The following is a 27643-nucleotide window of genomic DNA, read 5'->3' as shown; positions in this document are numbered from 1 at the left end:
ATTATTGGCATGATCGTATTAAACACTTCTTTTGGCTTAATAGCAGTAAATATTTGAGTCACCCGCCTTCAGGATTTTAGCTCTGGTGAAAGTGAAAGGGCAATGCAATAAAAGCACGTATTCTGTCCAGTTACATTTTGAGGTAGCAATCATACTTGTAAGAACAGTTTTAAGGGGAACGTTGGAATGAAGTGCCAGACCTGTCACCTACCACTGCAACTAGACCCATCTTTAGAAGGTCTAAGTTTAACCCAACGAAATTTACTGTTATCAAATAAGTCAATTACCACCGCAACAAATGAAAATATCACTTCCAACAAAGACCCTGAAGATACTAGCACTTGTGCACTCCAGGTGCCGAAGGAAAGACTAAAGCGTCTAGGGGAGATTCAAAATATAAGAGATTTGAATTTAGTAGATGACAAACTGACTACTGATTCGTTTGTTTTTCTAAACCATGATGACAGTGATGATGCTAGCCTGGCACGCAATAGCAGGAATGATCAAGGTTATGGTAAGGAGAATGGCGATAGCAACAGCAAAGTTAGTAGTGATACTTCTGATCGAAACAGCACCTTTCGAGATCACGAGGAAGAGGAACAAGAAATCATAGAGGAGCACGAAAACCAAGAGATACAATTGAATCCTAAGACCCTGTCCACCCAAGTTAACGCAATGACCAATATATTCAACATTCTTTCATCTCAAACAAATATAGACTATCCAATTTGTCAGGATTGTTGTAATCTCTTGATAAACAGGCTTAAAAGTGAGTATGATGATGCGATTAAAGAAAGGGATACTTATGCTCAATTCCTGTCCAAATTAGAAAGCCAAAATAAGGAAGTATCAGAAGATGTTAATCCGAGGCAGTATTCTAGCAATCTACAAGAAAATGAGAGCTTAAAAAAAGAGGAGGGAAGACTTTTAGAGCAATTATTGCATTTGGAAATGACAGATAATGATTTAGAAAATGAACTAAATCGTTTACAGCAACGAAAAGTTCAACTGGAAAATGAGAAGCTTAAAAAATTGAGTGATCTGAATTTAACAGATCTGAATAACATACAGTTCAATAAAAACTTACAATCATTAAAGTTGCAATACGAATTGTCCTTAAACCAATTAGATAAATTGAGGAAGATTAACATTTTCAACGCTACTTTCAAAATCTCACACAGCGGTCCCTTTGCCACTATAAACGGATTGAGGTTGGGTAGCATACCAGAAACAGTAGTACCTTGGAAGGAAATCAATGCAGCACTGGGTCAATTAATTCTTTTGCTAGCTACCATAAATAAGAATTTGAGGATAAACTTGGAAGACTATAAATTACAGCCAATGGGCTCATTTTCTAAAATAAAAAAAAGAGTAGTTAGCAGCCTTGAGAACACTAATTCTACTACGAATACACCTGATGATTGGTTGATTCTACCTGTTTACAATGATGAGAGTTTTAGTTTGGGAAAGATTTTCCACAAGGAGACCAAGTTTGATAAATCATTAGAAACAACACTAGAAATAATAATACAAATTACTCAACAACTTTCTACAATAGCGTCGGCGTCATCGTCACGAATACTCGCAGCGAATGAGGATGAATCTTCAATGAATAATAACGATGACACCGAAAATTATACTTCCGACCTTGAACTACCATACATCATGAATAAAGATAAGATCAATGGATTATCCGTTAAGTTGCATGGTAGTAGTCCAAACCTTGAATGGACAACGGCTATGAAGTTTTTATTAACAAATGTTAAGTGGCTTTTGGCGTTTTCTTCTAACTTATTGTCCAAGTCCATCACTCTATGCCGTGCAAACAATGATAATGATAAGAATGTCATTAATAACTAAACAAGTAAATATAGATGTATTTTTCATGAGCATAATAAAAAGAAAATTCTTTTCCAGCAGAGAGATAAGTAATTATTTAAAAATGGATTTTTCGATTATTTTTGACTGGTATTTTCCGCGTGCTATATTAAATACTCACATGCATTTCCTTTGGCCTTTATAAGATAACATATCAAATAATAAGCAATTATAGAAGTGACGTAACACGAAAACATTATCCATATGCACAAAAACAACGCATACTTCAGCATTAAACTTTGTTATCATATTGCGCAACTGAATTGCAAAAAATCTGAAATAAGTTACCATTTACTTCAAGTATATTTCGTGTCTTTCTTTCTCTATAAATACAAAGGTTCTTTCAAACATCCACTCCAATGGACAATATATATCCCTTCTCAAGATTGAAAATAAAACTTATAACAAAAAAAAAGAAGAAAGCAGCAGGACAAGGAGGACGTAAAGGTGCTGGAGCTCTATGCCAAGTATTGGTGACATAGGATGGTTAACACATGGACTAGTGGATACATCAAGCCTATACTTGAACAATACTGGTAAAAAAAAGAGAGAAAACAAAGAAACCTAAAAATAAAAAGAGACTTTTAAATTCAGATTGTTATTTTGCCCCTTATTCTTACCACCATGAAGAATTGCTATCTCCAAAACCACTTTTTTCATTATCATTTCTAAACCCACCTCCGCTGGAACCCCAACTAGACGTTCCGGTATTTCTTGGCCTTGTGTTTCCAAATGAGCTGTTTCCTCCATGTTTACGATAGTCCCTCGAACCGTTATTGCGGTTATTGAAGAAACCTCCACCGCCTCTAGTTCTACTGTTCCTTAAATTCTGCCTCGACATATCATTTAAAAACGCCGGAACTTCTTGGTTAGCTTCGTTTAAGATTTCGATCAAGCCTTTCACAATGTTTTGATTATTATTATTGAAGAATGAAGAAGCAACACCTGTATTACCAGCACGACCAGTTCTACCTATTCTATGAACGTAGTCATCGATATCAGAAGGCAAATCATAATTGATGACGTGTGTAACATTTGGTATGTCCAAACCTCTTGCTGCTACGGCGGTTGCGACCAAAATATCAGCTACGTTAGTTTTAAAAGCGAATAAGGCACGTTCACGTTCAGCTTGTGTACGATCACCATGTATGGCCGTGGCCTTGAAATTCTGCATTATCAAGAAGTCGGTCAGCTGATCAGCCATTCTTTTCGTTTCGACAAAGATTAACGTTAAACCTGTATGTTCAGCCGAGAGCAAATCTAACAGGGCAGATTTTTTATCCAAATCATCCACATATAGTATTCTTTGCGTGATATTCTCCGAGGTAGAGCCAACCCTCCCTACAGACAAAAAGATGTAATTATCTAAAAAATCACGAGCCAAATGCTGGATGTCCACTGGAAATGTGGCGGAAAACATTAAAGTTTGCCTATTTCCCACCGAAGGCATATCACATCCTTCAACTATATGGCGAATTTGAGGTTCAAACCCCATATCCAGCATTCTATCAGCCTCATCTAGAACTAGGTATTTGATATTGGCCAAGGAAATTTTTCCACGTTCTAGTAAATCATTTAACCGCCCTGGGGTTGCCACAAGTAAGTCACAACCACGGTCTACTTCTCTCATTTGGTTACCGATTGGAGCTCCGCCATAGACAACGCATGGTCTGACCCATGATCTATACGTAAATTTTCTTGCTTCTTCAAAAATTTGTGTAGCCAGTTCTCTGGTTGGTGCAAGAACTAAAGCCGATGGGTATCCCTTTCTAGAATAAAAGCTTTGTGTCTTTTCAGGTACGGGGGAAGGTCCGAATCGAAATAATTCCGTGAAGAGCGGAAACAGAAACCCACCTGTCTTGCCTGACCCTGTTTGGGCGCATGCCATCAAATCTCTACCTTTTGTGACTATGGGAATCGAATATTTTTGAACTGGAGTAGGTTTGTTGAAACCAGCAAGTTTGATATTTTCCATCAACAGAGCATCCAAGGGAGGTGAACCAAACTCTAGTAGTGGTTCTGGAACATCTTTACCAGATGCTTCTACGGGAATATCATCGTAATTATCAAACTTTATACCAGATGAATGGTAATCGGGATCTTCGTGTACACCAAATAGTTCAGCTTCTAGTTTTACGTTCTTTGGTCCTGGTGTATGTTTGCCATTTATCCATCTGCTTCCTGACGAGCTACTTCCGCGGTTATATTTCGTACTCGCTTTTCCATTTCTTTCCTTAGAAAAGCCAAAAAAACCACCATTATCCCCAGCATGCCTTCCAGCACGCCTAAAGAATTCTCCATTTGAACCCTTATCCTCTTTTTGTGGGGTAGTTCTTCCAAGCGTCGATTTGTCTTTGCTTCTTAAATGCGGTGGGATATATGAAGGTTTGCCGCCATCGTCACCGTTCTCTTTGTTGTTGAGACTTAAACTGGCTACTTTTTGATTCAAATTTGCCATATTTCTTGTAAAAAATGTCACTAAAATGCCTAGTTTATTCTTTTATACCCTTTGACCGGTAATGTTAATATTATTTGCCACCAAAAGGGAATGTGCTCTTGTAATACGGTAACAACATTATTCTGAGATGACCTTAGCTAACCTTCCCTTAAAAAACTGTTAAGAGAGTAATCGCGGGGTAACATATACGTTTCTAATGATAATATTTTGGAAAATCAAGAAAAGAATAAGTTAGATATATAGAGCTAAAGGAGCGGTGTTAGTAGACGTTGTAATGAAGAAAGAAAACAAATACGGATATTTACAGCAATACTTCGTGAAGTAACTTGATATTTTTCCCTCACTTTAAGTTATAAAAAGTTGAGCTAAATGACATTAGCAGAGTTGTTGGGACGGTCGAGAATAGCCCAAGTAGCTAGCAATCACAAGCCGTTGACATACACGGGCAAAAAATTTCACCCTACGCACCAAATCATTGAAACTAAGTCATCAACATTGTACAGACAAGAATGGGGGTTGAAATCCGCCATTCCGTCAAAAATCAAATCTCGATACTTGGTGTTTAATGACTTGGACACATTGGAACGAATCACAACATTCGAACCTAGAGGTGGCGCTCAATGGAACAGGCTGAGATTTCAAGAAATGGGGGTGCCAATTGTTTCCAATATAGGCAGACAGAACCCATTTTTCAAGGATATTTCACATTCCGAGGATGAATCAGATGCAAGATTGACATTATTCAAAGAGATGAAAGGCGATGCAGATATTTCGCCTGCTGCAATGGAAAAGCGTTTAAAAAAGGTAACAGCCACAATCAAATCGTTTCAAAATGAATTTAAAGAATGGCTAGTGGAGAATCATTCAGATGAATTGAAATTAAATTCCAATAAACTGGAGGATTATGTGGTAAAATTTTTAAACAAGAAGTTGGGAGCGAAAAGAAACAACAAATTTAATTCTGAAATCATAGGTACAGGTGGTTTATCATACAGTTTATCGGGTAAACTGAAAAATTCACCAAACGGTATTATTCAGAGAAATATAGTACCCGGTAGAGTCTTGAACGTTGTTAAAGAGAATAACGACAATAAATGGCTGGCAGCTATTGGTGGGTTTGTTGCTGATGTGGTGTTTTTCCAATCTCCACCTAGTTCCTTCAATTCTATGGGTGATTTCATCAGAATGAAAACGTTTTTGTTTGAGATCTTAGAGGCATCCATGGAGAAAAACGGTTCCGTTTCAATGCACGCTAGATTGTTGGAACCACAAAATGACAAGACTAGAGAGTTTTTCAATAAGAGACCAATTTATAAACCCCTGGCTTCTAGAAGGGCTCGTCGACCATCAGTGGGAAACGTCCAAGAGGCCAATAATCTTCTGAATATAATCAAGGGAAATTGAGAAAAAATTGTAAACCGTTAATGTATATTCAGGGTCCTGTAAATAAAGAAGAAAGAAAAAGTTTAGATTAGTAATACGATTCTCGTTACTTACTCTTATGTTTACTCAATTGAAGTTAAATACCTTATATCACATCTGCTTTGATATCACAGTTGTTCTGTTCTTTTTATATATATCTTATCGTATGATACTCCTCTACAGCATCCTATGGATTTGTCTGTCATTCTCAACTTCGGAAAGGTCATCTAATTGCTCCCACCAGTTGAATAAATAATTTTCGCAAATAATCTTGAACCAAGGTGTAAATTTATAAATCGGATCAGCAAACATTGTTTTCAAATCATTTGGCGAAACCCATTTGAAGTCCCTGACTTCATTGACGTTTGGATTGACGGTCAAGTTTTCTTTGGAGTTGATCTTATAGAATAAAATATAATCAATTTCGTGTTCACCCCATGGTTCATTACTTGGTGCCATGTAATGGATTCTGTTTAAAAAGTGAAATTTCCCCTTTGTCTTGGTCTCCTCTTCTGGAATACCCAATTCATGATCTAGTTTTCTTACGGCTGCAGTAACTGCACCTTTGATCTTATCATCCAATTTACCTTTCAAGCCTAATTCGTCATCGATACATAATGGGTGAGAGCAACATGTGTTGGTCCAAAGGTCAGGGAAAGTAATTTTCTCAGTGGCTCTTTGCTGTAGAAGCAATTCGCCGTTTTCATTGAAAATAAAAACAGAGAACGCACGGTGTAGTAAACCCTTCTCAATGTTTTCCATCAAATGACAAACCTTCTTGGTACCGGCACCAATAGCATTATCGTCCCAATCCAAAACAATACAATTTTCGTTCATTAGTTTGATTTGCTCTTCGTCGTGACCTGAGAAGCAGGTTTCCCCGCTCTTATCATTTGACGTCTCACTAGATCGAGTATTAGGTCTTTGTTGTAATGGAATAATTTCCGGAAACTCTTCCAAAATGTCATCAGGTGTTTGATTTTGCACTAACTTGGCATAACTAGATACAGCACCATTCGTCACACTGTTGTTGTTGGCAGTCATTTTAGCGGAATTTATTCTTAGCTTATATCTTGCTATTTCTGTGTTCCAAAGGTGCGAATTATCTAACAACTAAATAAACAAAAATATATGCCTTCTTGTATACTGAAAAACCTGTTTCCGGTTAAATAAAGAAGAACAGATAAACGAAAATTCATTAAATAAAGACCGAAAAAGAAATGCAACCCATCAGCAAGAACAGAATAATGAATAATCAGCTTCTTAATATTAGTCAAAAGGGAAAAGAATCGGCTGGGCATCGTCATTGCGAAACTGTTGACTGGAAAAATTTCAATCAGAATTGAGTTTTGTCTACCTCGTTCAAACAGAAAGGGAAATTCTTGCCGATAGCAGCGGGAAAAAAGAAAAAAGAGAAAAAAAAGGAAAAAAAAGGAAAAAAAAGGAAAAAAAAGGCAAGAATAGCCGCATCAAGCCGTCTAAACCCTATAAACTTTCTGGAAGATTTTTTATGATCCTCATTAAATTATTTTTAACCTATATAATTTGTAATAGAAACCTAATGATATCTGGCCTGTAAAGGTTACCCAGATCGCCTCTAATATTTGTTTTCAAAAATGTAAACAACTAATTGAGAAAGTTTGAAGAATTGTAAACAACTGATCAAGGGATTTATATTATACATTTTTTTCTTTAAAGATGAAAGACCAACTTTTTCTGACGGCGTCTCCTCAATTGGATAATAAGGTCTTGTCGAATCTTTTATCACTTGATCTATTTTTTGATCTTCCTATTCAATAAACTAGCTTCAAACTTTTTTTGCGTGTGTGGAGTTTATCAAGATTAGTTTTCTATCGTAGCTTTGAGTCGCTGAAAAATAACGAAAGAAAATTTTTCACATTATTGACATGTCTTCCAAACAATCGGACCCATTGGAAAGATTCTATAAGCAATTTCAGGCCTTTGTTCAGAATAACCCTAATGTCATATCGGCTGCTCGAGCAGCCGCACAAATACCAGAGTCTGCAAAGGCGGTTGTTGTATTATCTCCGTACTCTTTACAGCATGTGTTCCCCAGAGGATGGGTAACAAAATCGTACAGGAAAACCATAGTCGAAAGACCGGAGAGACTGTTAGCAAGCTCTATGGGTATATCAGCTGCGATTACTATGTATCCGTCCCTTTTTACCTTAAAATCTTCACATCAAAGAAAGGGTTCATTGATGGCCCCCCATGTGCTCAAAGTTCACGGTAGTCACTGGCCGGCGGAATTGATTGAACTTTGCCAAATGGCAGACGCTAAACTGTTAAAGGGCGAAATCGAAGTCCCTGACACATGGAACTCAGGCGATATATACCTGAGTTCGAAGACAATCAAGGCCCTGCAGGGTACGATTGGTGCCATTGAAACGGGTGTTGATTCCATTTTTGAGGGTCCGTCCGCGGAGCATATTAGTAACAGAGCCTTCGTGGCTATACGACCACCTGGTCATCATTGCCATTACGCCACACCATCAGGCTTTTGTTTGTTAAACAATGCACATGTAGCCATAGAGTATGCGTACGATACCTATAACGTCACGCATGTGGTCGTGCTCGATTTTGACCTACACCACGGTGACGGAACCCAGGACATATGCTGGAAGCGTGCCGGTTTCAAGCCTGAGGAGGAACCTGAAAATTCGTCTTATGATGAATTTGATAAGAAATTTGCCGAGTTTCCCAAGGTCGGTTATTTTTCTATGCATGATATAAATTCATTTCCAACAGAATCTGGATTCGCTACAAAGGAAAACATTAAAAATGCATCTACCTGTATCATGAACTCTCATGATTTGAACATCTGGAACGTCCACTTATCCAAATGGACCACCGAAGAAGAGTTCAATATATTATATAGGACAAAATATAGAACTTTATTTGCCAAAGCGGATGAATTTTTCAGAAGTGCAAAACAAGAGATGAATCAAAACGAGAAACCATTTAAAGGTTTAGTAGTCATAAGTGCCGGTTTCGATGCATCTGAATTTGAACAAACCTCGATGCAAAGACATAGCGTTAATGTTCCAACAAGTTTTTATACAACGTTTACCAAAGATGCATTAAAACTAGCTCAAATGCACTGTCACGGTAAAGTTTTATCTTTAATGGAAGGCGGATATTCTGATAAAGCCATATGTTCTGGTGTTTTTGCACATTTGATCGGTTTACAAAACCAAGATTGGGTCAAAGAATGGGGGTCCGAACAAGTTGTTAAAGAGATTGTTCGGGGTTGTAAACCGGCTTGGAAACCCTACAAGACAAGAAGAGCCAAAGATGTCATAAGAATATGGGCAGAAGAAGTTATAAGGCTGGGACGAGCAATGATACCGGAATTCGATGATATAATCTTCAAAGATGTACTTAAAACGGAACCATCTAATTCATTACTCGGCACCCCGGTGGGTCCAGCAATGACATCTACAATTGCTCAACGAATAATTAGGTCACATAGAAGCAGCGCTTCCCCAGAGAAAGAACTTTATGAAAATAAACTCAAAATCATAGACAAGCAAGGAAATAGAGAAGTTCTGAGTGAGACCAAGGTTAACCATCCCTCTTCCAATAATAGAGCTACTGAAACCCAAATTCCATTTTTGAAACAAGAATTTTCCAGTGAGGATGAAGATGAAGAGTATGTTTACGATGAAGAATTGAATAAAACTTTCAATCGTACGGTAGAAGATATTACCATTGACGACATCTCTAGACATTTGGAGACCTTGGAAATAGAGAAACAAAGTGATGATGGATCAGACGAAGAAATTAAAGGAAAAAACTGGAAAAGTACACATCAACGCCGTTTGCAGAGCAACGGAATGTATAAGATCCCTTCTAATACGAAACCTCATCGCATGAGACAAGCTCAAAATGCACATGCACCAACTTATGATGATAGTGACATATCAATGATTTCCCATGTGTCAAGAAAACATACAACAAGGAGTGGCGGAAGATGGTGAGGGTAATACCTGGATGTTCTATGTTGTCTTGTAACCACTAAAAGAGTGATGCATTTATTAATTTTTTTCACTATATATTACACTCCACTTTTTTATTCTCTTGTATAGTTAATATTTTTATCTTAATTTCTTAATTTCCCCACTCTAAAGGGTTTCATCAAGTGTTTTTTCTACTTATAATTATACTTGAATTATACTATGGTTCTATTAATAAAAAAAGAGGAACAAAATAATAGTAACTCTAGAAGCTCTATTAGCTTTCAATGTATTTTATTATTACAAAAATGTCATCAAAGAACAAAGTCTCCTTATATCTTCCTATCCTTTTATAATATTGAAGTAAGAAGAAGTTCAATGCGTTATGCTCTACTGTTTTGAAACATTCAAACTTGAGGAATGTGTATATCAACTTTCTCCCTTTCCTCTTCTTTAATTGGCTCTCCACCCTGAAATATACACGCAAAGTCAGTAATGAATGGTTGAAGCATACTAATTGGAATATTTAGAGTTGGAGAAAATACAATGCACAAGTTCCTTAAATTCATCTTATTGAACTTATTATTCTCGTTGATCCTTACTAATAATTCAAAAAGGGCATACATCAATGATACATTAGCATGAGGAACTACGCCTGATTTAATTAATTCTCTAAATCCTAGTGAAATTTGGACAGGATTATTGTGATTTTCATCTGCTACCCTTTTAAAGGACAGAAATTGGTCATCACCGAATAATAAATGAGGCAAGTTTCTCAAGTACAATTTCAGCAGTCCGCTCACCGTATTTACGCCAATATAAAGGCTTGGAGAGGCTTCGTCATCCCCGGATTCAATAATTTCATTATAACGGCACAAATCTATATCGTATTCTTTATCAAACCTTTCCTGCAAAGTTTTGATGACTGTACTGGACCCGCTTAATCTAAATATGCCCTCTTCCTGGACACCGCGGTTCTTGTAAAGATACTCTAGACAACGATAAACTACACTTGGTAAATCGTAAACGCTTTGATACTTATGTGAACTCAGTCTTAGACATGTTTCTAGCGAAGATCCAAATACTGTAGCGGACGAATGCGACATTGGAGAAGAATTCGATAAAGTTGGCATGTCCATTAATTTTTTGCTTGGTGATTTAATGATGGAGTCAGGGGATGTTGGAGAATCAGAATCATTTGACATTGTAATTCCGATATGGTTCATTGCATTTGCCGGAACCGTTAACTTTTTGAATGGGAATAAACTTCTCATTTTAGCTCTTCTGCTATCTTTCTCCTCATCCGTATTAACGGTTGAACTAGCAAGAGAATTAGAATGAGCAGATGAATTCGTATCGATAATATCACTATTAGCCATGGAACTGTTATTGTTGTTGTTATGACTACTGCTATATTGTGTCAAGTCAGTAACATAAGATGATGCCTCAGTTGATGAGGTAGTCACGTTCCCAAATTTGGGATAATGCTGACCTGCACTCAAATGAGATAAATATTCTGTCTCGTTTGCACTCCTTGAGTTAGATAATGATAAATTTTGTGAAGAGTCAATATAATCACTAAACGCAGAAAGCCACAATTCACGTTCTTTTGACGTTTCGGTACAAATAAAATATTTGGTGGAAGTTGACAACCCGCTCTTCTTATGCTCAGTGATCAAAAACCCATTTCTCGTTCCAAATTTATCTTCGGGAAGATTGGGTATGAGTTCTATTGTAGATTGCCTCAACCTAATTGTTTCCATCAACTGATTTTTATCAAATAGTTGTAACACATCATCACGTAGGATACCGTATCGAACTCTCCATGTACTATTGCCTGTTAAAGTTTTTGGCCTTCTCAGTAAAAGCGATCCGTCTTTCACATTTTCATCCATTATTGGAGGTTTCATTACTGTATCTGTGCTAATAAACTGAGCAATTTTTAGGCCAACATTTTGTGGGAACTCGGGAACACTGAATATGCTTGTGTAATATTGATTTAAAATGTTTCTTCGCTTATCTACTTTTGTAGGTGATAAAGTTTGGAATAACTGTCTATCAGGTAATGTTGGTAATGGCAAGTCAGGGACATGTGATTTCATATATACATCTAATTCACGAACTTTGTGAATGGATTTTGAAAATTTGAACATCTCTTTACCGGATTTTCTGTCTATAATGGCAATCAAGATTGATAGATCATCTTCATTATCCCTATAAAGTGTGCTTAATACTTCAATCTGAATGGTACCAAAATCCTCTGGTTGAACGAACAACGGAATGTCCGATTTAAGACTTTGGGCAACAGACCTCACTGTACTTACACTGCTTGCATGAGGTCTTCTGAACGTTTTCAAAGATCCTTGAGGTGTCGAGCTAAATGTATTCGTAGTATTTGTTGAATGGATGGACGCCGTTTCAACGGATTGCCTTTGCTTGGATGCACTTTCCGCTGATGGATTCGGAGGAAGAGAAATATTTTGATTCAGAGTAGACAATTTCGTAGAAGAGCTGTTAAATGAGGAAGTTGACGCGGGATTCTTCTGATTTCTTCCGCTACTAGCACTAAAAGTATCATCCTTTTTGTTCAAGATGACCGGTGAAGCCAAACGACTTGATAAAGGAGTTTCGTTTCTCACATTTCCACTAGGAATAGGAGAAAAAAAAGTTGGGGGCGCTGGGGGTGGAGGTAAAGATTTATTCATCGTTGGTTCTGTGATTACAGGATCTTTTATGTCGGCATTGACTACATCTTCTTCGCCAAAAGATGTGTCGAGTAATTGGGTGAAGTCATCAAGTTTTTCCTTGGATGCTGGAGAGAAACTTAATGTCTTGTTATCACCCTCTTTGATTTCTAAAAGAGATGATGGGCTCTTGTTTGTTGAAGGGGTTCCAGTGGTATATGCAGATGATGTTACAGAAGAATGAGCACGGTCATTCTTTTGTATCGAGCTATTAGGTGGTTGAGTTTTACTTTCAGTCAGTTCATCCAAATTGTTAGAAGTATTACCCTTCAATGGAGAATGTAAATGATTGTTGATGACAGCCGTCATTCTGTTAGGATTTTGTGGAGAACGCAAACGTTCTTGCAATGGAGATTTTGGACCTTTGTTGGGCGATTTTATGGTTATTCTGGACGTCGTATAGGTGACTGAAGCAGCTGGGCTTGCCAACTGTTCTGAATTTACTTGTGTAGGACTTGAAACAGATCTATTGATAATTTTGGGGGATGAGTAGATACTACTTGTTTCTATTTCTTCATTAAGTATCATATTTTGTAGATGCTTTCTGCTTATTGAAGTGTTCGATGTAATGTCTATTTGAGGTATCGTAGGCGTTACACTTGTTTCATTAGGCACCTCTGAGCCCTGTTGCAATGGAGGAGATAGTGTCGGTATTGACAAATTGAGACTTTTAATATGGGTTTTTCTTTCAGCAGATCTTGGAGGTAACACGAATGATTGTTCAGTAACCTGTGAATCTCTCGAATCATCTTGAACTTGTTCTAGTACCACTTCTAGGGAAGCTTCTCTATTTTTTTGCAAAATATCAATCACTTTTTTTAAACTCTCAATTTCAGTTTCATATTCTTGGACTTGTAATTTCAGTTTAATATTCTCCGTAAAGATTTCATCGTACGTGGGCTTTTTTTCTTTCTCTGATGATGTTCCTTTTTCGATATGTTCTATAGATTTATCCTTTTTGGACCTGTGGTCATTGTACTGCGCTAACAATTCAAGGGTGGTATTCCCACCATGTGTAGTGGGCATATTATCTGGCATAACGTACTGTTAATTAAATATGACTTTTATCTTAGAATATAAAAACAGATATTCTCAGCAGCCAGTATTGCAACAATATGGGATTTAATATGCCTGATGTAATCACAAACTCAAAAAGGGAAAATGGTAGGAAGGTAGGGACTAAGAAGAAATGAATCAAATCCTCTAGATACAAAACGAACACAAAAGTGGATGTCAATTAAAATGATTATGTTGATGATATGTCTACCTGCTGTGGAGAGAAATGGTTCAAGTAACATACCAGTACGCCCAATAGAAATGGTTCTTATCTAGTCCCACTTTGCCTAGTAAGACGATTATTGTTCCTTACTAAACGGCCGCGTTTTTTTTTCCAAGCTCACCGCCGCCATATATTTTTTGACATTTTCCAAAGTTGCGGTATGTTAAAAGCTATGTAAGTACATATTTGATTGAATTGGAATGCTATCTTCACAAATAATTGGTGGTTTAATTAAGCACATATTTACCCTCGCCTCCTTCGACGAATATGTCCTGCACATTCACGAGTGTAATGATGGTTTGCTTTACGACCATATCGGCCACTGTGCTGCCGATATGTGGTAGAGCTGTGACATCCCATCTACGTAATAACTCTTGCTTAACGCCTGTTTCCTCATTTTTAAATACATCAAGACCACAGCTTGCCACTTTTCCAGATTCAAGAGCATCTAAGAGCGCATCCTCGTCTACGCATGTACCTCTTCCGACATTAACTATCCTGACGCCATCTTTACACCAGGATAACCTTTCACGATTGATGATATCGTTTGTAGATGCCGTCCCTGGCAAGGCCAAAATAATTAAATCCGCATTCTTCCAAGTATTTGGATCATCCAGACCAGAATGATATTTGGCATTATAGCCCAATATATCTTTCTGGATGGGACCTGATCTTTTATAATATTCAATGGTCATACTGAACACTTTCTGCATATCAGCCCCTATTTTTTGGCCAATGGAGCCAAATCCTAGAATCAAAGCTGTCTTATTCATTGGTGATTCCATGCTTTTCCCACCAACAGTATACTTTTTTGTCAAATCTACTACTTCCCTCCCCTTCTTAGGATTAAAATGGTCCGTTCTATTGGGAATTTTCATTTCCTGACCATGGTATCTATCTGTAACAATTCTATACGAGTCACTAGAGATATATTTCTTACATTGCTCAACGTTACCATTCTCTATGTACTTGAAGCAATATTCCCAAAATGAAGTCATTCTAAAGCAACTAATGGCTAGAAAAATAGCCAATTCTGTGACATGGTCGGCAGCGTGCGGTCCAATGTTGCATAACGTGATACCTTTTGACCTTAGTAGCTTGCCGTTAATAAAGTCACATCCGACCCACGGTACAAGGATAGCTTTCAAAGATGACGGGAAGAATTCCACATAGTTAGAAGGATTTCCCAATACACTAAAAAATTCCTCAGTGAGCCAAAAGCCGTTTATTCTATGCGTTTTCAAGAAACTAACAAAATTCTCCCTCGTAGACATCTCGTATTTATAGAACTCCACTTTTTCAGCCAGTTTTCGATATTCTGGGAGATGACTGGCAACTTCCCATTGGTCTTTATAAGGCACCAATATCCTTGGTTTGGCAGAATACGTCGCGTCCACGGTGTCAATTGAAGTAATCATTATTTGTACGGTCTACTGGCTTGGTACGTATAGGTATATACTTGGAATATGTGGGAAGAATTCTTTGTACTCCAGACTGCAGACTCTTGCACCTTTTTGAGATCTGCGTCAAAAGTGTCAAAACAAAAATACCCCAAAAAAAGGCTACCGCCACCTCACTTCACTCCCACGATACGATACGATAAGGAAAAGAAAAAAAGATTGAATGCAAAAAATCCTTTTTGAAGAAACTGGATTACAGTACAGGAGTAAAGAGAGATGTGTCATTAGTAGTCATTGACATATATATATATATATATATATATATATATGTATATACTAATCTTTTGAAGAGCAAAGTGACCTCTTTGCTGTTATCCAAAGTTTGACCAGCCCAGTTAACCCGGATCCTAGAGATAAAACAGCATAGGTCCCCTTTGGAGTCTTTAAATTTAGAATATCCGATGTATTGGCCATGCAATCGAACAATAATCTTGTTATATCTAAATAAACAAGAGTCTTTTCATCTTTAATAGCCTTTAGTTGTTTGTGTATTTGTACTTCTGAGTTATTATTTACGTTTAGGTCATTCAACAATTGTTTCCTAATCGGAGATTGCGAAACATCGTTTTGGGCCTGATGCATTAATATAGGTGATAGTTGTAATGCGTTACTTTGGACTTTTAGTTGCACCTCCAATTCTAGTTGTCTCCTTTGCAGGCTTTGTAAATTGAGCCATTGGTCCTTTAAACTCAAAAGAATGTCGTATTGCCATGCAAGAGACTCTTGTCTACTGACAAAAGAGTAGAACGATTTGTTTGTCCAGATTTTCAGTTTGTATAGAAGATCTAATTCATCAAAGATACCATAATATAAATCCAAAAATTCTCTTAGTGAAGCTTCATTCAACCATATGGTCTTAATTTGATCAATTTGGAAGTTGCATTTTCTAGTTTTGTTAAGTTTTCCCAATAGACTAAACATTCTGAAGGGTGTGCCACCAAATCTTAAAATGTATCTGAAAGTACTTAACTGCTGACTGATGAAATCAATTTTCCTGTCAAAATTTTTCAGTAGAGACAGGAGAAGAACCTTGATCACCGTGACTGGATGTCTTAGTGCGACTTTTAAAGTCAAGTTTTTCAAAACCTTGGTATAGTTGGTTAAAACGGAAGGATTCAAAACAGTTAGATTTTTCCTAGATTTTTCAATAAATAGTTTCAATATATCGAGAGCATATTTGATGATTTTTGCGAATTTGTCTCTACCGGACAAAGAATCCAGTAAATACTTTAAGATAGTAATATTATCCACCATTTTTGCTTTAGCTTGAGACTCCTTACTACTGCTCTTCGAGGATTTAATATTGGGCTTGCTTTCGTCGCCTACACTGAAATTTTCTGCGTCAATGTCTGAAGAATTTGTGTGTGTATTGTCATCCTGGGCATCTTGATAGTTGGCTCCAGAATAAGGCGGTGTTTCTGAACCGGAAACAATATCTGCCGTATTATACTGACTCATTGTTTTACAACCGGTTTCTTTGAGTGAAGACTTTCAATGGACCAAAAGAAGTTAAGTCTATTTTATTGTTCTCTTTAACATATATATCATCGTCGCTCGAAAGAAGGGAGAAGAAAAGAATCATTCCAGTAATTAGGTAAGTTGAAAAAGCAGGCCCAATCCCACCGGAATTTCATGTACTAACACCGGGTTGAAAAAATAAATATTAGCGCCGCTCGGTTTCGATCCGAGGACATCAGGGTTATGAGCCCTGCGCGCTTCCACTGCGCCACGGCGCTGTAAAATCATGGAATGTATGTTGTATCTTAAGATGAGATACGTCAGTATGACAATACATCATTCTAAACGTTCATAAAACACATATGAAACAATCTTATAACGAAACGAACAGATTGAACAACATAAGGTAAAACTCTGCTTTTCCGAGCTGAACTAATCAAATGTATAAATACCTGAACAATTAGTTAGATCCGAGATTCCGCGCTTCCACTATTTAGTATAAACTATATCTTATATAATATATAGGATAAGTAACATCCCGTGAATTAAGTTGATAAGTCGTTTTGACAATAAGTTACTTCCCTAAGATAGTATATTAGGATTGTCAAGACATCCCGGTATTACTCGAGCCCGTAATACAACAGAGAATCTTCATGAGTGAAACGGTATACAACAAGTTATCAGTGGCGACTATTTTGTAGACAAAACATTAGCAATTATCTAAACTTGTTGGAATAAGAACTGACTACCATCTATTAACTAGTAGTCATACTAGAAGTATATTATCATAAACGGTGTTAGAAGATGACATAAGTTATGAGAAGCTGTCATCGAAATAAGTGGAAGCTGAAACGCAAGGATTGATAATGTAATAGGATAAATGAATAACAACATATAGAACGATGATAATAATGTTTATAGAATTATGTAGAATTGCAGATTCCCTTTTATGGATTTCTAAATCCCCGAGGAGAACTTCTAGTATATCTACATACCTAATATTATTGCCTTATAAAAAATGGAATCCCAACAATTACATCAAACTCCACTATTATCTCATATACAGAATTATGTAGAATCACGATTTCCAGTTATTGGATTCCTATATCCTCGAGGAGAACTTCTAGTATATTCTATATACCAAATATTATTGCCTTTATCAACAATGGAATCCCAACAATCATCTCAAAATTCCCCAAACTCTCAATCAAAACATGGAATCCCAACAATTATATCAAAATCCACTCTCATCTCACTCTATGTATTCCATCTGTGTTGTAATTTTCTAGAAAACTATTTTTATATATGTTGGTTATTATTACTATTTCGAGTAGGGTGTCCACGTTCATTTGAGAGGTAGTTTTGAGAAGTGGGTGAATTTTGAGATGATTGTTGGGATTCCATTGTTGATAAAGGCAATATTATTTGGTATATAGAATATACTAGAAGTTCTCCTCGAGGATATAGGAATCCAATAACTGGAAATCGTGATTCTACATAATTCTGTATATGCTTTTATTGTCATTTTATATTTGTCAGTCATTATCCTATTACATTATCAATCCTTGCATTTCAGCTTCCACTTATTTCGATGACGGCTTCTCATAACTTATGTCATCTTCTAACACCGTATATGATAATGTACTAGTAGTATGACTACTAGTTGATAGACGATAGTTGATTTTCATTCCAACATTGATAGAGAGAATAATATTAAGTATACAGAATATACTAGAGCATTTCCTTAGAGATCTAAGATTTCAGTGTTATCACAACATATTCCAGATCCATATAACAAATTACTTGGTTTGCATCGACCGCACTGCTAAGACGAATATGATTTTCTTTTTGCTCAATAGTTTCGCTATCGATGCGTTACGCGCTAGGAAGTAAATAAAGAGAAAAAAGCATCATAAAACCACACACGTAATACAACTTTGATATAGAATATAAACATTTTACCATGAAAAGTTTATTTAAAACTATTACCTTTGAATGTGAGTGCTCAATAAGTCTAGGAAATGGATTTAGATTTAGGTTCAACTGTACGAGGATATGAATCGGATAAAGACACATTTCTACAATCAAAAAGCGTTACCTCATCTCAAAAAGAGAAGCATAATCAGTTGAATCAAACTAAAATAGCTTATGAAGAGCGACTGCTAAATGAATTAGAAGATATGGACGATCCTTTGGATTTGTTTTTGGATTATATGATATGGATCAGCACAAACTATATAGATTTGGATTCTACTTCGGGCCAGGAAATTCTTCGAAGTACAATGGAGAGGTGTTTAGTTTATATACAAGATTTGGAAACCTATAGGAACGATCCCAGATTTTTGAAAGTGTGGATATGGTATATCAATTTGTTTCTCAGTAACAACTTACACGAGTGTGACAATACGTTTACGTATATGTTTAGAAAAGGAATCGGAATTAAGCTTTCGTTGTTTTATGAAGAGTTCTCTAAGTTATTGGAAAATGCGCAATATTTTCTAGAAGCAAAAATATTATTAGAGTTAGGCGCTGAAAACAATTGCAGGCCCTATAATAGATTACTAAAATCATTAAACAATTGCGAAGAAAGGCTCCGAGGAATGGACATTAAAGAAAACCAAGAAAACTTGTCTGATTCAAGAGAAAGGTTAAAGGAAAGGATAAACTGCGGACAAGTACCCTTTTTCATTCGTAGATTTTTAACCTCGTCGTTGATAGCTGATGACAAAGAAAATCGAGCTGATTTTCAACTGAATTCTAAAATAGAAGTCCAAAAATGTGCTCCCAATGTATACCAAGATTCTATATTGGTTGCTGATTTTAAAGAAGAGACAGAGAAATCTAATTACCATGAAATTGCTAGCGGTCGTTACTTTGCTAGTCAGCTTTTGAAGAATGAAAATACAAAAACTCCTATATATGCGGATCAAAAGCAATCAAGTGATCCAGTCTACAAACTAATCAGTAATCCTGGAAAGAAACCTGAAAAAGTAGTTTTCAACTTCGATCTTATGTATCCAGAAAAAGACGAAGAGTTCAACATGGAAGAAATATTGGCGATGTCTAAAGGGTTTTATAAAACCGAACCCAGAAGTGAGAAGCATGCTACAAATTGTACCTATAGTTATTCCAGTGACAAACATAGCAAGAAACGAAAGACTGATGTACTCGTGGAAAAAGGGCAGCGCTTACCTCCATCACAGTCGCCTATTGTGCCCAAATCCACGCGAATTGAGATATTTAAAGACGAGAGTGATGATAGCCAAAGTAGGCAACAAAAAAATACTCAAGTGCAAGTTCAAACTACAACATCCATTTTGCCTTTGAAACCTGTGGTTGATGGTAATCTTGCACATGAGACGCCAATTAAAACTTCGTTAGCAGCCCATAATTCACATTCGCCAACCGTAACAGCTTTTTCAAAAGATGCGATGGATGAGGTATTTTCCATGTTCAATCAACATTATTCGACCCCAGGTGCGTTATTAGATGGTGATGATACTACAACAAGTAGATTCAACGTATTTGAGAACTTTACACAGGAATTTACCGCAAAAAATATTGAAGATTTAACCGAGGTAAAGGGTCCCAAAGAAAAGCCATCACTGCAAGCTGACTCAACAGATGGAACCAATGATAATTACGAAAGATTTCCCACTAGCACTGCACGAACAGAAAGGGGGGATTACATGACGCCTATAAAGGAAACTACTGAAACAAACGTGATGCCCATAATCAAGACACCTATCGAACAGAAAAAGACAAATGATAAAAAATTGAGAGATAATACGGAGACACAAATCGAATTAACAAGCACGACAGTCCAAAGTTCTCCATTTCTCACACAACCTGAGCCACAAGGGGAAAGGCTTTTACCAACTGAAAAACATCTGGAAAATATTAAAGAGTATTACTCAACCGTCATACCTTCTTCTCTCGAAAGAGAAGGCGAATCACCGCTTATTATTGAAAACCCACTTAGCAATATTTTAAGGGCGCAAATTTTATCTAAAATTTCACCTCCGTTATCTGAATACAACACCTTATACAACTATAATCAAGAATTGAAGATGAGTTCTCTATTGAAAAAAATTCACAGAGTATCTCGCAATGAGAACAAGAACCCAATCGTTGATTTCAAAAAAACAGGGGATCTATATTGCATACGTGGAGAATTGGGTGAAGGGGGGTATGCCACTGTGTATTTAGCGGAGTCTAGTCAGGGGAAACTGCGAGCATTGAAAGTAGAAAAACCGTCAAGTGTATGGGAATATTACATAATGAGTCAAGTTGAGTTCAGGCTAAGGAATAGTACAATCTTAAAGTCAATTATTAATGCTAGTGCCTTGCATTTGTTTCTCGATGAAAGCTATCTTGTCTTGAACTACGCTAGTCAAGGTACAGTCTTGGATTTGATTAACTTGCAACGAGAAAAAGCAATTGATGGTAATGGAATAATGGATGAGTACTTATGTATGTTTATTACTGTTGAACTAATGAAGGTGCTTGAAAAGATACATGAAGCGGGAATAATACATGGTGATCTAAAGCCAGATAATTGTATGGTTCGATTAGAGAAACGAGGCGAACCTCTAGGTGCTCATTATATGCGCAATGGGAAGGACGGCTGGGAGAATAAGGGAATTTATTTAATAGATTTTGGCAGATCATTTGATATGACGCTATTACCACCTGGAACGAAATTTAGAGCAAATTGGCAGGCTGACCAGCAAGATTGTTCGGAAATGCGTGCAGGTAAGCCATGGAGTTATGAGGCTGATTATTACGGATTAGCTGGTATCATACATTCGATGCTTTTTGGAAAATTCATAGAAACGACAGAGCTTCAGGATGGAAGATGTAGGTTGAGGCACCCACTAAAAAGGTATTGGAAGAGAGAAATATGGAGCGTTATTTTCGATTTATTGTTAAACAGTGGTCAAGTTTCCGACCAAGCTCTGCCAATGACAGAAAAAATCGTTGAAGTAAGGAACCTGATAGAAAGTCACCTGGAAATGCATGCAGAGAACCACTTAAGAAACGTTATCCTAGACGTCGAAAAAGAACTATCACATCTACAATACAAGGGCAAGCCCTCAAAAGGGTTCTAACGCACAGATGGATTTCCGGTATGTGATTTTCAGTAGTCCTACCAGAAGCGATAGTAATTAAAACAGGCATATAAGTAGAGTCCCTTGTAACATTATTATATAAAAAAAAATATGTTTTTTTCACTTTTGGCAGGTGACGCTAGGGAAAGTGAGTATCAGAATATGATTGTTGTTTTAGAGTATCGTTTCGAAGCTCTTCATATTAAGGGTCCGTCGTACTTTTTTCAAATGATATTCTAAGAACTAAGAGGACAAAGATACGATTGTCTGGAACAGAACTATAACTCCGTTTTATTTCAACTGATGAACCAAATATAATAAGTGCATTTAAAAACCAGACATTTTTAATGTAATTATCATCTTAGACGATAATGTATTTTTTCACTGAAAAGTTCTTCGTATTCGATTTTTTTGATCTAAATTTTTTCATATCGAGTGCTCATCTCATCAATTTACGATGTATTATCCACTGTGTTAAATATATTCTTTACCCAAGGATCATTTATATCAAAATCAAATTGAAAGTAGCTCACCTAAGCAACAAAAATTGAGCAATGACCTCACAACTTGGTGAATTGGTGGAATTTCTACATTCTCCACAACCTGCCGTAAGACAAATTGCTATTGATAATCTGGTTGGATTTAGTGCTGGTCCCACTTCAAAATATTTTAAAAATGACAGCTATAGGCCTGTCAAAGACATAATAAAAATGATTATGGACACAGAACATGGTACCCGTGTCATCATTCAACAAGGTATTACTATATTGGTTAATTTATCTGAAGATACTATGGTAAGAAGTATTATACTGAATGATGATAAGAAATTCTTAAAGTTCTTGGTTTGGAAAATTGTTGATTTAAACAATCCTAATGCTGATATAATGTGCATCTTATTGAGTAACTTAGCCAAGAATGATGATATACTTGCCATTTTGAATATTGAGAGAAACTCTAGCGGTGTGGAAGTCGATGATGACTTGAAGCTAGCAGCTTTAGATGAAAACGTGTTTAAGAGCCTAAAAGCCATGGATTGTTTAATGGATTGTTTTGTCAAAGGCTATGATAAAAAGTTAACAAAATATGCCAATTTCAATTATTTAGCCTTTTTTTTTGCTGATATCTCGAGATTTAGATTGGGTAGGATGTATTTTATTGAAGAACAGGAGTACGATGGGGTAGTTCCAATTTCCAAACTTCTCGTATTTACTGAAAAATATGACGCAAAGATTAGAAGAGAGGGTGTTGCTTCTACTATTAAAAATTCCCTTTTCGATTCTGAAACTCATGAAAGACTGCTCAACGATGAGAAAATTAATTTATTGCCTTACATTTTGTTACCTATTGCTAGTGCAAAGGATTCTGAAATTGATGAGGAAGACATGTTTAATTTGCCTGATGAACTACAATTACTACCAGAAGAAAAGGAAAGGGATCCAATTCCTGCCATAATATGCTGTCATTTAGAAAGTATACTTCTACTATGTACGACACATGCCGGTAGAGAGTATTTAAGAAACAAGTCTGTTTATCCGTTAGTTAGAGAGTTGCATAAAAACGTTGAGAATGAAGATATTGGTGAATTATGTTACAGGATTGTTAATATGTTAATGAGAGGGGAGCCTGGTACGGGAACGGTAGAAGAAATGCCATCGAAGAACGCCGAAGAAGAAGAAGAAGAAGAAGAAGAAGAAGAAGAAGAAGACGACGACGACGACGACGACGAAGAAGACGAAATTGTTGAAGTGGCTTAGGTTGTATCAAGAACAGTCCACATTGCATATAATTGTATAATACAGAAAACTATATTAGGCTAAGGTTTAATAAAATCCCAGTTTTTTATTTGCGAAAAGCATGAAGGCATAACGAAGTGTAGTCAGTGCAGCCAAAGTAACAGAATAATATAATCATTTAGGATATGATGAAAAGAAAAAGAAAGAGGGAAAAAACGAAAACTAATAACTTAATATATACATATCATTATAGATTAACCTGCTCTTTTTTTAATTCCATGTGCTCGTTGTCCACCTTTCTACATAGTTTTTTGACTATGGCAAACATTAACTTCTTGTTCTCTGCGCCAGGGTACCTTCTCCTAATGGACTTCCCGAACTCCTTAACATTTACCTTGCCATCGCCAATAGCGTCGATGATATCTTGTTCTGTTATGAGAGGTGCCGGAGTTTCTTTCTCTTGGACCACTATAGATTCAAGAGGTTTCTCTTTTTTAATCGGTGCAGACACAGCATTAGATTCGTTTCCACTAATATCTTTGATCTTTGCAGCGTGTGGATTCCATTCCCCCTCTGGGAAGCTTTTCAGTACTTTCTTGTCCCCCTTCAAAATAATGACACAATCCTTGATACTCTTCACTCTCAAATTTGGCTCCTTATGTACATGAGCGTTGGCGGTCTTCTTTTGTTGTTTCTTTGGGGAAGACTTCTTAGATTTAGATAAACTGTCTATATCTTCTTCCTTTTTAACTGACGGTTCATTTTCTTTGTTTTCTATATCAGATTCGGACAAGTATGGATTAATCTCGTCTTCATCGGAAGAGTATAACGCTGCTAGTTCCGTCTTTTGTAATGCTTTTTTTATTTTCTCACCGTCCTCATCAATCTTCTTTTCACCAAACAGTTCATCTTCTTCATTTCCGGAGGGGGCCTCTTCATCACGAAGTCCCATCGCATTGGCTTGTAGCATTTCCTTCTTGATTCTCTGTTCAGACTCTTTATTTTCTTGTTCATTACCATCTATAATCGGCGCCTCTTCATCATCGGCGAACTCTTCATCATAATCCAACTCTACTTCAGAATTATCGTCGCGATCATCTTCGTCCATAGCCTGTTGATCTGCAACTGCTTTAAGTTTTCTTCTTGTTCTGTCATATCTAGTTGTAGTTGTACCTATATTATCCAAATGCTTCATCAACCAACGTGGCACTTCACCACTTTTCTTATCCATTCTTTTTTCTGCTTCATCAATGGTCAAGGTAGCATATTTATTTCTTGCAGTGAACTTATAAACCTTATCAGCAGGAATCATGGTAAAACTACCATCATCCTCCACACTTAATAAGACGTAAGAATCAGAATTACCAGCTTCATATGAACCTACCCATGTGTTGTACCCATCGAAATCTTCCATAACCCATGGATAAAATTCTTCAAATCTCAACTTTTTAGCGTTCTCATCAAGAACTTTTAGTTGACGGGTTTTTCTTCTCATATTTCCTCGTTTAGCCCTACCACCTCCATCTGGTGCCACATCTGCTAATGGATCCATAGTGCCTTCTTCGAATTCCGGTTCATTAGCTACTTCTTTCCCGTCATACTTAACCATTCCTACTTTAGTTGGGTCCTCAGCCGGACCTGCATCTTCTAGTTTTGTCACTAAAAGTTTGCCGTTAGCTGGATCGGTGGCAACCGTACCAGATACACCACTTGAGCCAATCACTACTGCATTATTTTCAACGGCTGAGGCAGGATTGGGACTTGCAGGAGGAACTGAAGAGCCGGTTGCAGTAGCAGTCATAGAATTCACACCGTTTGTTGCATTGTCTTTGATGGCAGAGTCAATAACCGGCGTTTGTGATCCATCTCTCGCAGTATTATTGAGAGGCACCGTTCCTGGTTTATTCATACCGCCCGGGATCGGAGTACTTCTTTCTTGTTCTGCTTTCTTTTTGTATTCAGAAATTTCCCTTTGTCTTTGAACAATTTCTGCTCTTGTCAGCTGAAATTGTAAGTTTCTTGTATCCTTTCTATGCAATCTGACAGGCAGATGGAAATCTGTCACAGGATTTATCTTCTTCTTACTTTGGAACTTTAAAAGATGTGTTCTCATATTTTCTAAATCCTCTTTTGGAATAGCTCTTAAGGGAAACTCATTATACTCATTAGGATCCTCGTCTTTTACTTTGACATTGCTCCTACCGGCATCAGCTTCGACACCAATTTGTAGGAGCATTCTTTCCCTTTCCTCAGCATACTCAGGATCATCCTTCTTCACAAGAGACCCTCTGCTACCATTTTCATTCAATACACTTGAAGAACTAGAGTTGCTGCTGTTTTGACCCATTCTCATCCTAAGAAAATTTCTTCTCATTCTGTCTCTTTTAATAAAGGGAGAAGCGTTAGTCGGCCCTCCCCCATTTCTGCTACCTGGTGGATTGCGTCTAGACATCCTTACGCACACTCAAACTTGGCTCCCTGGCTACTTCACAACCTCTCAATTCATCTAATCTCTCTTTCTGCTAGTAATTTTTATTATCATGAAGGCGAAGAAAGGGCGTTATTTCAGTATCACTAAGGACGGTATTCGAACCTTCGCAAAAATTTTACTTAAAAGAAGATTAATGAATTCTTTTGTTAAAATATAAATTAGTCTTTATTAAACCGAGAACAGTAACCATAATTGCGTACTATTATTCGTTGTGAAAATGTCCTCTACTGCTATTGTTGATCCTGAAGAAGCATTTGCTCTCATTTCCAAGAATTTGCAAGAAGTCTTGAACCCACAAATCATCAAAGATGTGCTCGAAGTACAAAAGAGACATTTGAAATTGTACTGGGGTACTGCACCAACCGGAAGACCTCATTGCGGTTACTTTGTTCCCATGACCAAGCTTGCTGACTTCTTGAAAGCAGGTTGTGAAGTGACTGTTCTGTTAGCTGACTTACACGCCTTTTTAGATAACATGAAGGCTCCATTAGAAGTTGTGAACTACAGAGCCAAGTACTACGAATTGACCATTAAAGCCATTTTACGAAGCATCAACGTTCCAATTGAAAAACTGAAATTTGTTGTTGGTTCTTCTTACCAGTTAACACCAGAATACACCATGGATATCTTTAGATTATCCAACATTGTTTCACAAAACGATGCTAAAAGGGCCGGCGCTGATGTCGTTAAGCAAGTTGCCAATCCATTATTGAGTGGGCTCATTTATCCCTTGATGCAAGCATTGGATGAACAATTCCTTGACGTTGACTGTCAATTTGGTGGTGTTGACCAGAGAAAAATTTTTGTATTAGCAGAAGAAAACTTGCCCAGTTTGGGTTACAAAAAAAGAGCCCACCTAATGAATCCTATGGTTCCAGGTTTAGCTCAAGGTGGTAAAATGTCTGCCTCTGATCCAAATTCCAAAATCGACCTTTTGGAAGAACCAAAACAAGTGAAGAAAAAGATCAACAGCGCATTCTGTAGTCCTGGTAATGTTGAAGAAAATGGTTTGTTATCATTTGTGCAATATGTTATTGCACCAATCCAAGAATTGAAGTTTGGCGCAAATCACTTTGAATTTTTCATTGATAGACCAGAAAAGTTCGGCGGCCCAATGACTTATAAATCCTTCGAAGACATGAAATTGGCTTTCAAAGAAGAAAAATTGTCCCCACCTGATTTAAAAATTGGTGTTGCTGACGCTATCAACGAGTTGTTGGAGCCAATCAGACAAGAATTCGCCAATAATAAAGAATTCCAAGAGGCCTCTGAGAAAGGTTATCCCATTGCTGCACCACAAAAGACGAAGAAAGCGAAAAAACCAAAGAATAAGGGTACCAAATACCCAGGCGCTACGAAGACTGACGAAGTTGCTTCAAAACTAGAGGAAACCAAATTGTAAGCATGACAAATCCGTTCTCCCAATTCATAATATAATAAATACGAGTGATATATCATATAAACGTTATAAAACGCACCACCGGGTAAGCGCGAAAAACGAGATGCGACGACCTTTTTTTCTCTTCGTCTTGTGATTAAACTCAACTTACAGAAAGTGGCCAAAATGGTAATCATCCAGTGGCAAACCATACTGATAAGGTCAGTTAGATATAGCGATCAAGTGTAAAGACG

At 37.0% G+C, this 27643-nt stretch overlaps 12 protein-coding genes and 1 non-coding gene across 13 annotated transcripts; 6 read left to right on the top strand and 7 right to left on the bottom strand.

The window, feature by feature from the left end:
* Positions 1–186: 186 nt before the first annotated feature.
* VPS30 (beclin 1) lies at positions 187–1860 on the top strand (the record flags this gene model as incomplete). Its single annotated transcript, XM_056222291.1, has 1 exon — positions 187–1860. One exon carries the CDS (start codon positions 187–189, stop codon positions 1858–1860), a length of 1674 nt encoding a protein of 557 aa, XP_056081997.1.
* Positions 1861–2494: 634 nt separating this feature from the next.
* On the bottom strand, positions 2495–4336 carry DBP1 (putative DEAD-box ATP-dependent RNA helicase DBP1; the record flags this gene model as incomplete). The annotated part of the gene is made up of 1 exon (XM_056222290.1): positions 2495–4336. The coding sequence occupies one exon, from the start codon at positions 4334–4336 to the stop codon at positions 2495–2497; it is 1842 nt and encodes a 613-aa protein (XP_056081996.1).
* Positions 4337–4705: 369 nt separating this feature from the next.
* Positions 4706–5740, top strand: MRP51 (mitochondrial 37S ribosomal protein bS1m; the record flags this gene model as incomplete). The annotated part of the gene is made up of 1 exon (XM_056222289.1): positions 4706–5740. One exon carries the CDS (start codon positions 4706–4708, stop codon positions 5738–5740), a length of 1035 nt encoding a protein of 344 aa, XP_056081995.1.
* Positions 5741–5935: 195 nt separating this feature from the next.
* On the bottom strand, positions 5936–6802 carry IDI1 (isopentenyl-diphosphate delta-isomerase IDI1; the record flags this gene model as incomplete). The annotated part of the gene is made up of 1 exon (XM_056222288.1): positions 5936–6802. One exon carries the CDS (start codon positions 6800–6802, stop codon positions 5936–5938), a length of 867 nt encoding a protein of 288 aa, XP_056081994.1.
* Positions 6803–7665: 863 nt separating this feature from the next.
* On the top strand, positions 7666–9759 carry HOS3 (histone deacetylase; the record flags this gene model as incomplete). The annotated part of the gene is made up of 1 exon (XM_056222287.1): positions 7666–9759. The coding sequence occupies one exon, from the start codon at positions 7666–7668 to the stop codon at positions 9757–9759; it is 2094 nt and encodes a 697-aa protein (XP_056081993.1).
* Positions 9760–10142: 383 nt separating this feature from the next.
* On the bottom strand, positions 10143–13517 carry BEM3 (GTPase-activating protein BEM3; the record flags this gene model as incomplete). The annotated part of the gene is made up of 1 exon (XM_056222285.1): positions 10143–13517. The coding sequence occupies one exon, from the start codon at positions 13515–13517 to the stop codon at positions 10143–10145; it is 3375 nt and encodes a 1124-aa protein (XP_056081992.1).
* A 468-nt stretch (positions 13518–13985) lies between these two features.
* SMKI06G2260 (glyoxylate reductase) lies at positions 13986–15176 on the bottom strand (the record flags this gene model as incomplete). The annotated part of the gene is made up of 1 exon (XM_056222284.1): positions 13986–15176. The coding sequence occupies one exon, from the start codon at positions 15174–15176 to the stop codon at positions 13986–13988; it is 1191 nt and encodes a 396-aa protein (XP_056081991.1).
* A 318-nt stretch (positions 15177–15494) lies between these two features.
* Positions 15495–16676, bottom strand: PEX25 (Pex25p; the record flags this gene model as incomplete). Its single annotated transcript, XM_056222283.1, has 1 exon — positions 15495–16676. The coding sequence occupies one exon, from the start codon at positions 16674–16676 to the stop codon at positions 15495–15497; it is 1182 nt and encodes a 393-aa protein (XP_056081990.1).
* A 206-nt stretch (positions 16677–16882) lies between these two features.
* Positions 16883–16954, bottom strand: Smki_6.trna22. Its single transcript has one exon. It is a non-coding gene; the product is annotated as a tRNA-Met (tRNA).
* Positions 16955–18697: 1743 nt separating this feature from the next.
* On the top strand, positions 18698–21787 carry BUB1 (protein kinase BUB1; the record flags this gene model as incomplete). Its single annotated transcript, XM_056222282.1, has 1 exon — positions 18698–21787. The coding sequence occupies one exon, from the start codon at positions 18698–18700 to the stop codon at positions 21785–21787; it is 3090 nt and encodes a 1029-aa protein (XP_056081989.1).
* Positions 21788–22341: 554 nt separating this feature from the next.
* Positions 22342–23541, top strand: HGH1 (Hgh1p; the record flags this gene model as incomplete). The annotated part of the gene is made up of 1 exon (XM_056222281.1): positions 22342–23541. One exon carries the CDS (start codon positions 22342–22344, stop codon positions 23539–23541), a length of 1200 nt encoding a protein of 399 aa, XP_056081988.1.
* A 226-nt stretch (positions 23542–23767) lies between these two features.
* TFG1 (transcription factor IIF subunit TFG1) lies at positions 23768–25972 on the bottom strand (the record flags this gene model as incomplete). The annotated part of the gene is made up of 1 exon (XM_056222280.1): positions 23768–25972. The coding sequence occupies one exon, from the start codon at positions 25970–25972 to the stop codon at positions 23768–23770; it is 2205 nt and encodes a 734-aa protein (XP_056081987.1).
* Positions 25973–26228: 256 nt separating this feature from the next.
* TYS1 (tyrosine--tRNA ligase TYS1) lies at positions 26229–27413 on the top strand (the record flags this gene model as incomplete). The annotated part of the gene is made up of 1 exon (XM_056222279.1): positions 26229–27413. The coding sequence occupies one exon, from the start codon at positions 26229–26231 to the stop codon at positions 27411–27413; it is 1185 nt and encodes a 394-aa protein (XP_056081986.1).
* Positions 27414–27643: the final 230 nt, after the last annotated feature.

This window comes from Saccharomyces mikatae (genome assembly GCF_947241705.1).
Source record: "Saccharomyces mikatae IFO 1815 strain IFO1815 genome assembly, chromosome: 6".
Taxonomy (NCBI): domain Eukaryota; kingdom Fungi; phylum Ascomycota; class Saccharomycetes; order Saccharomycetales; family Saccharomycetaceae; genus Saccharomyces; species Saccharomyces mikatae.
Note: the sequence above shows the minus strand (reverse complement) of the source record. Positions and strands in the feature narration are given on the sequence as shown.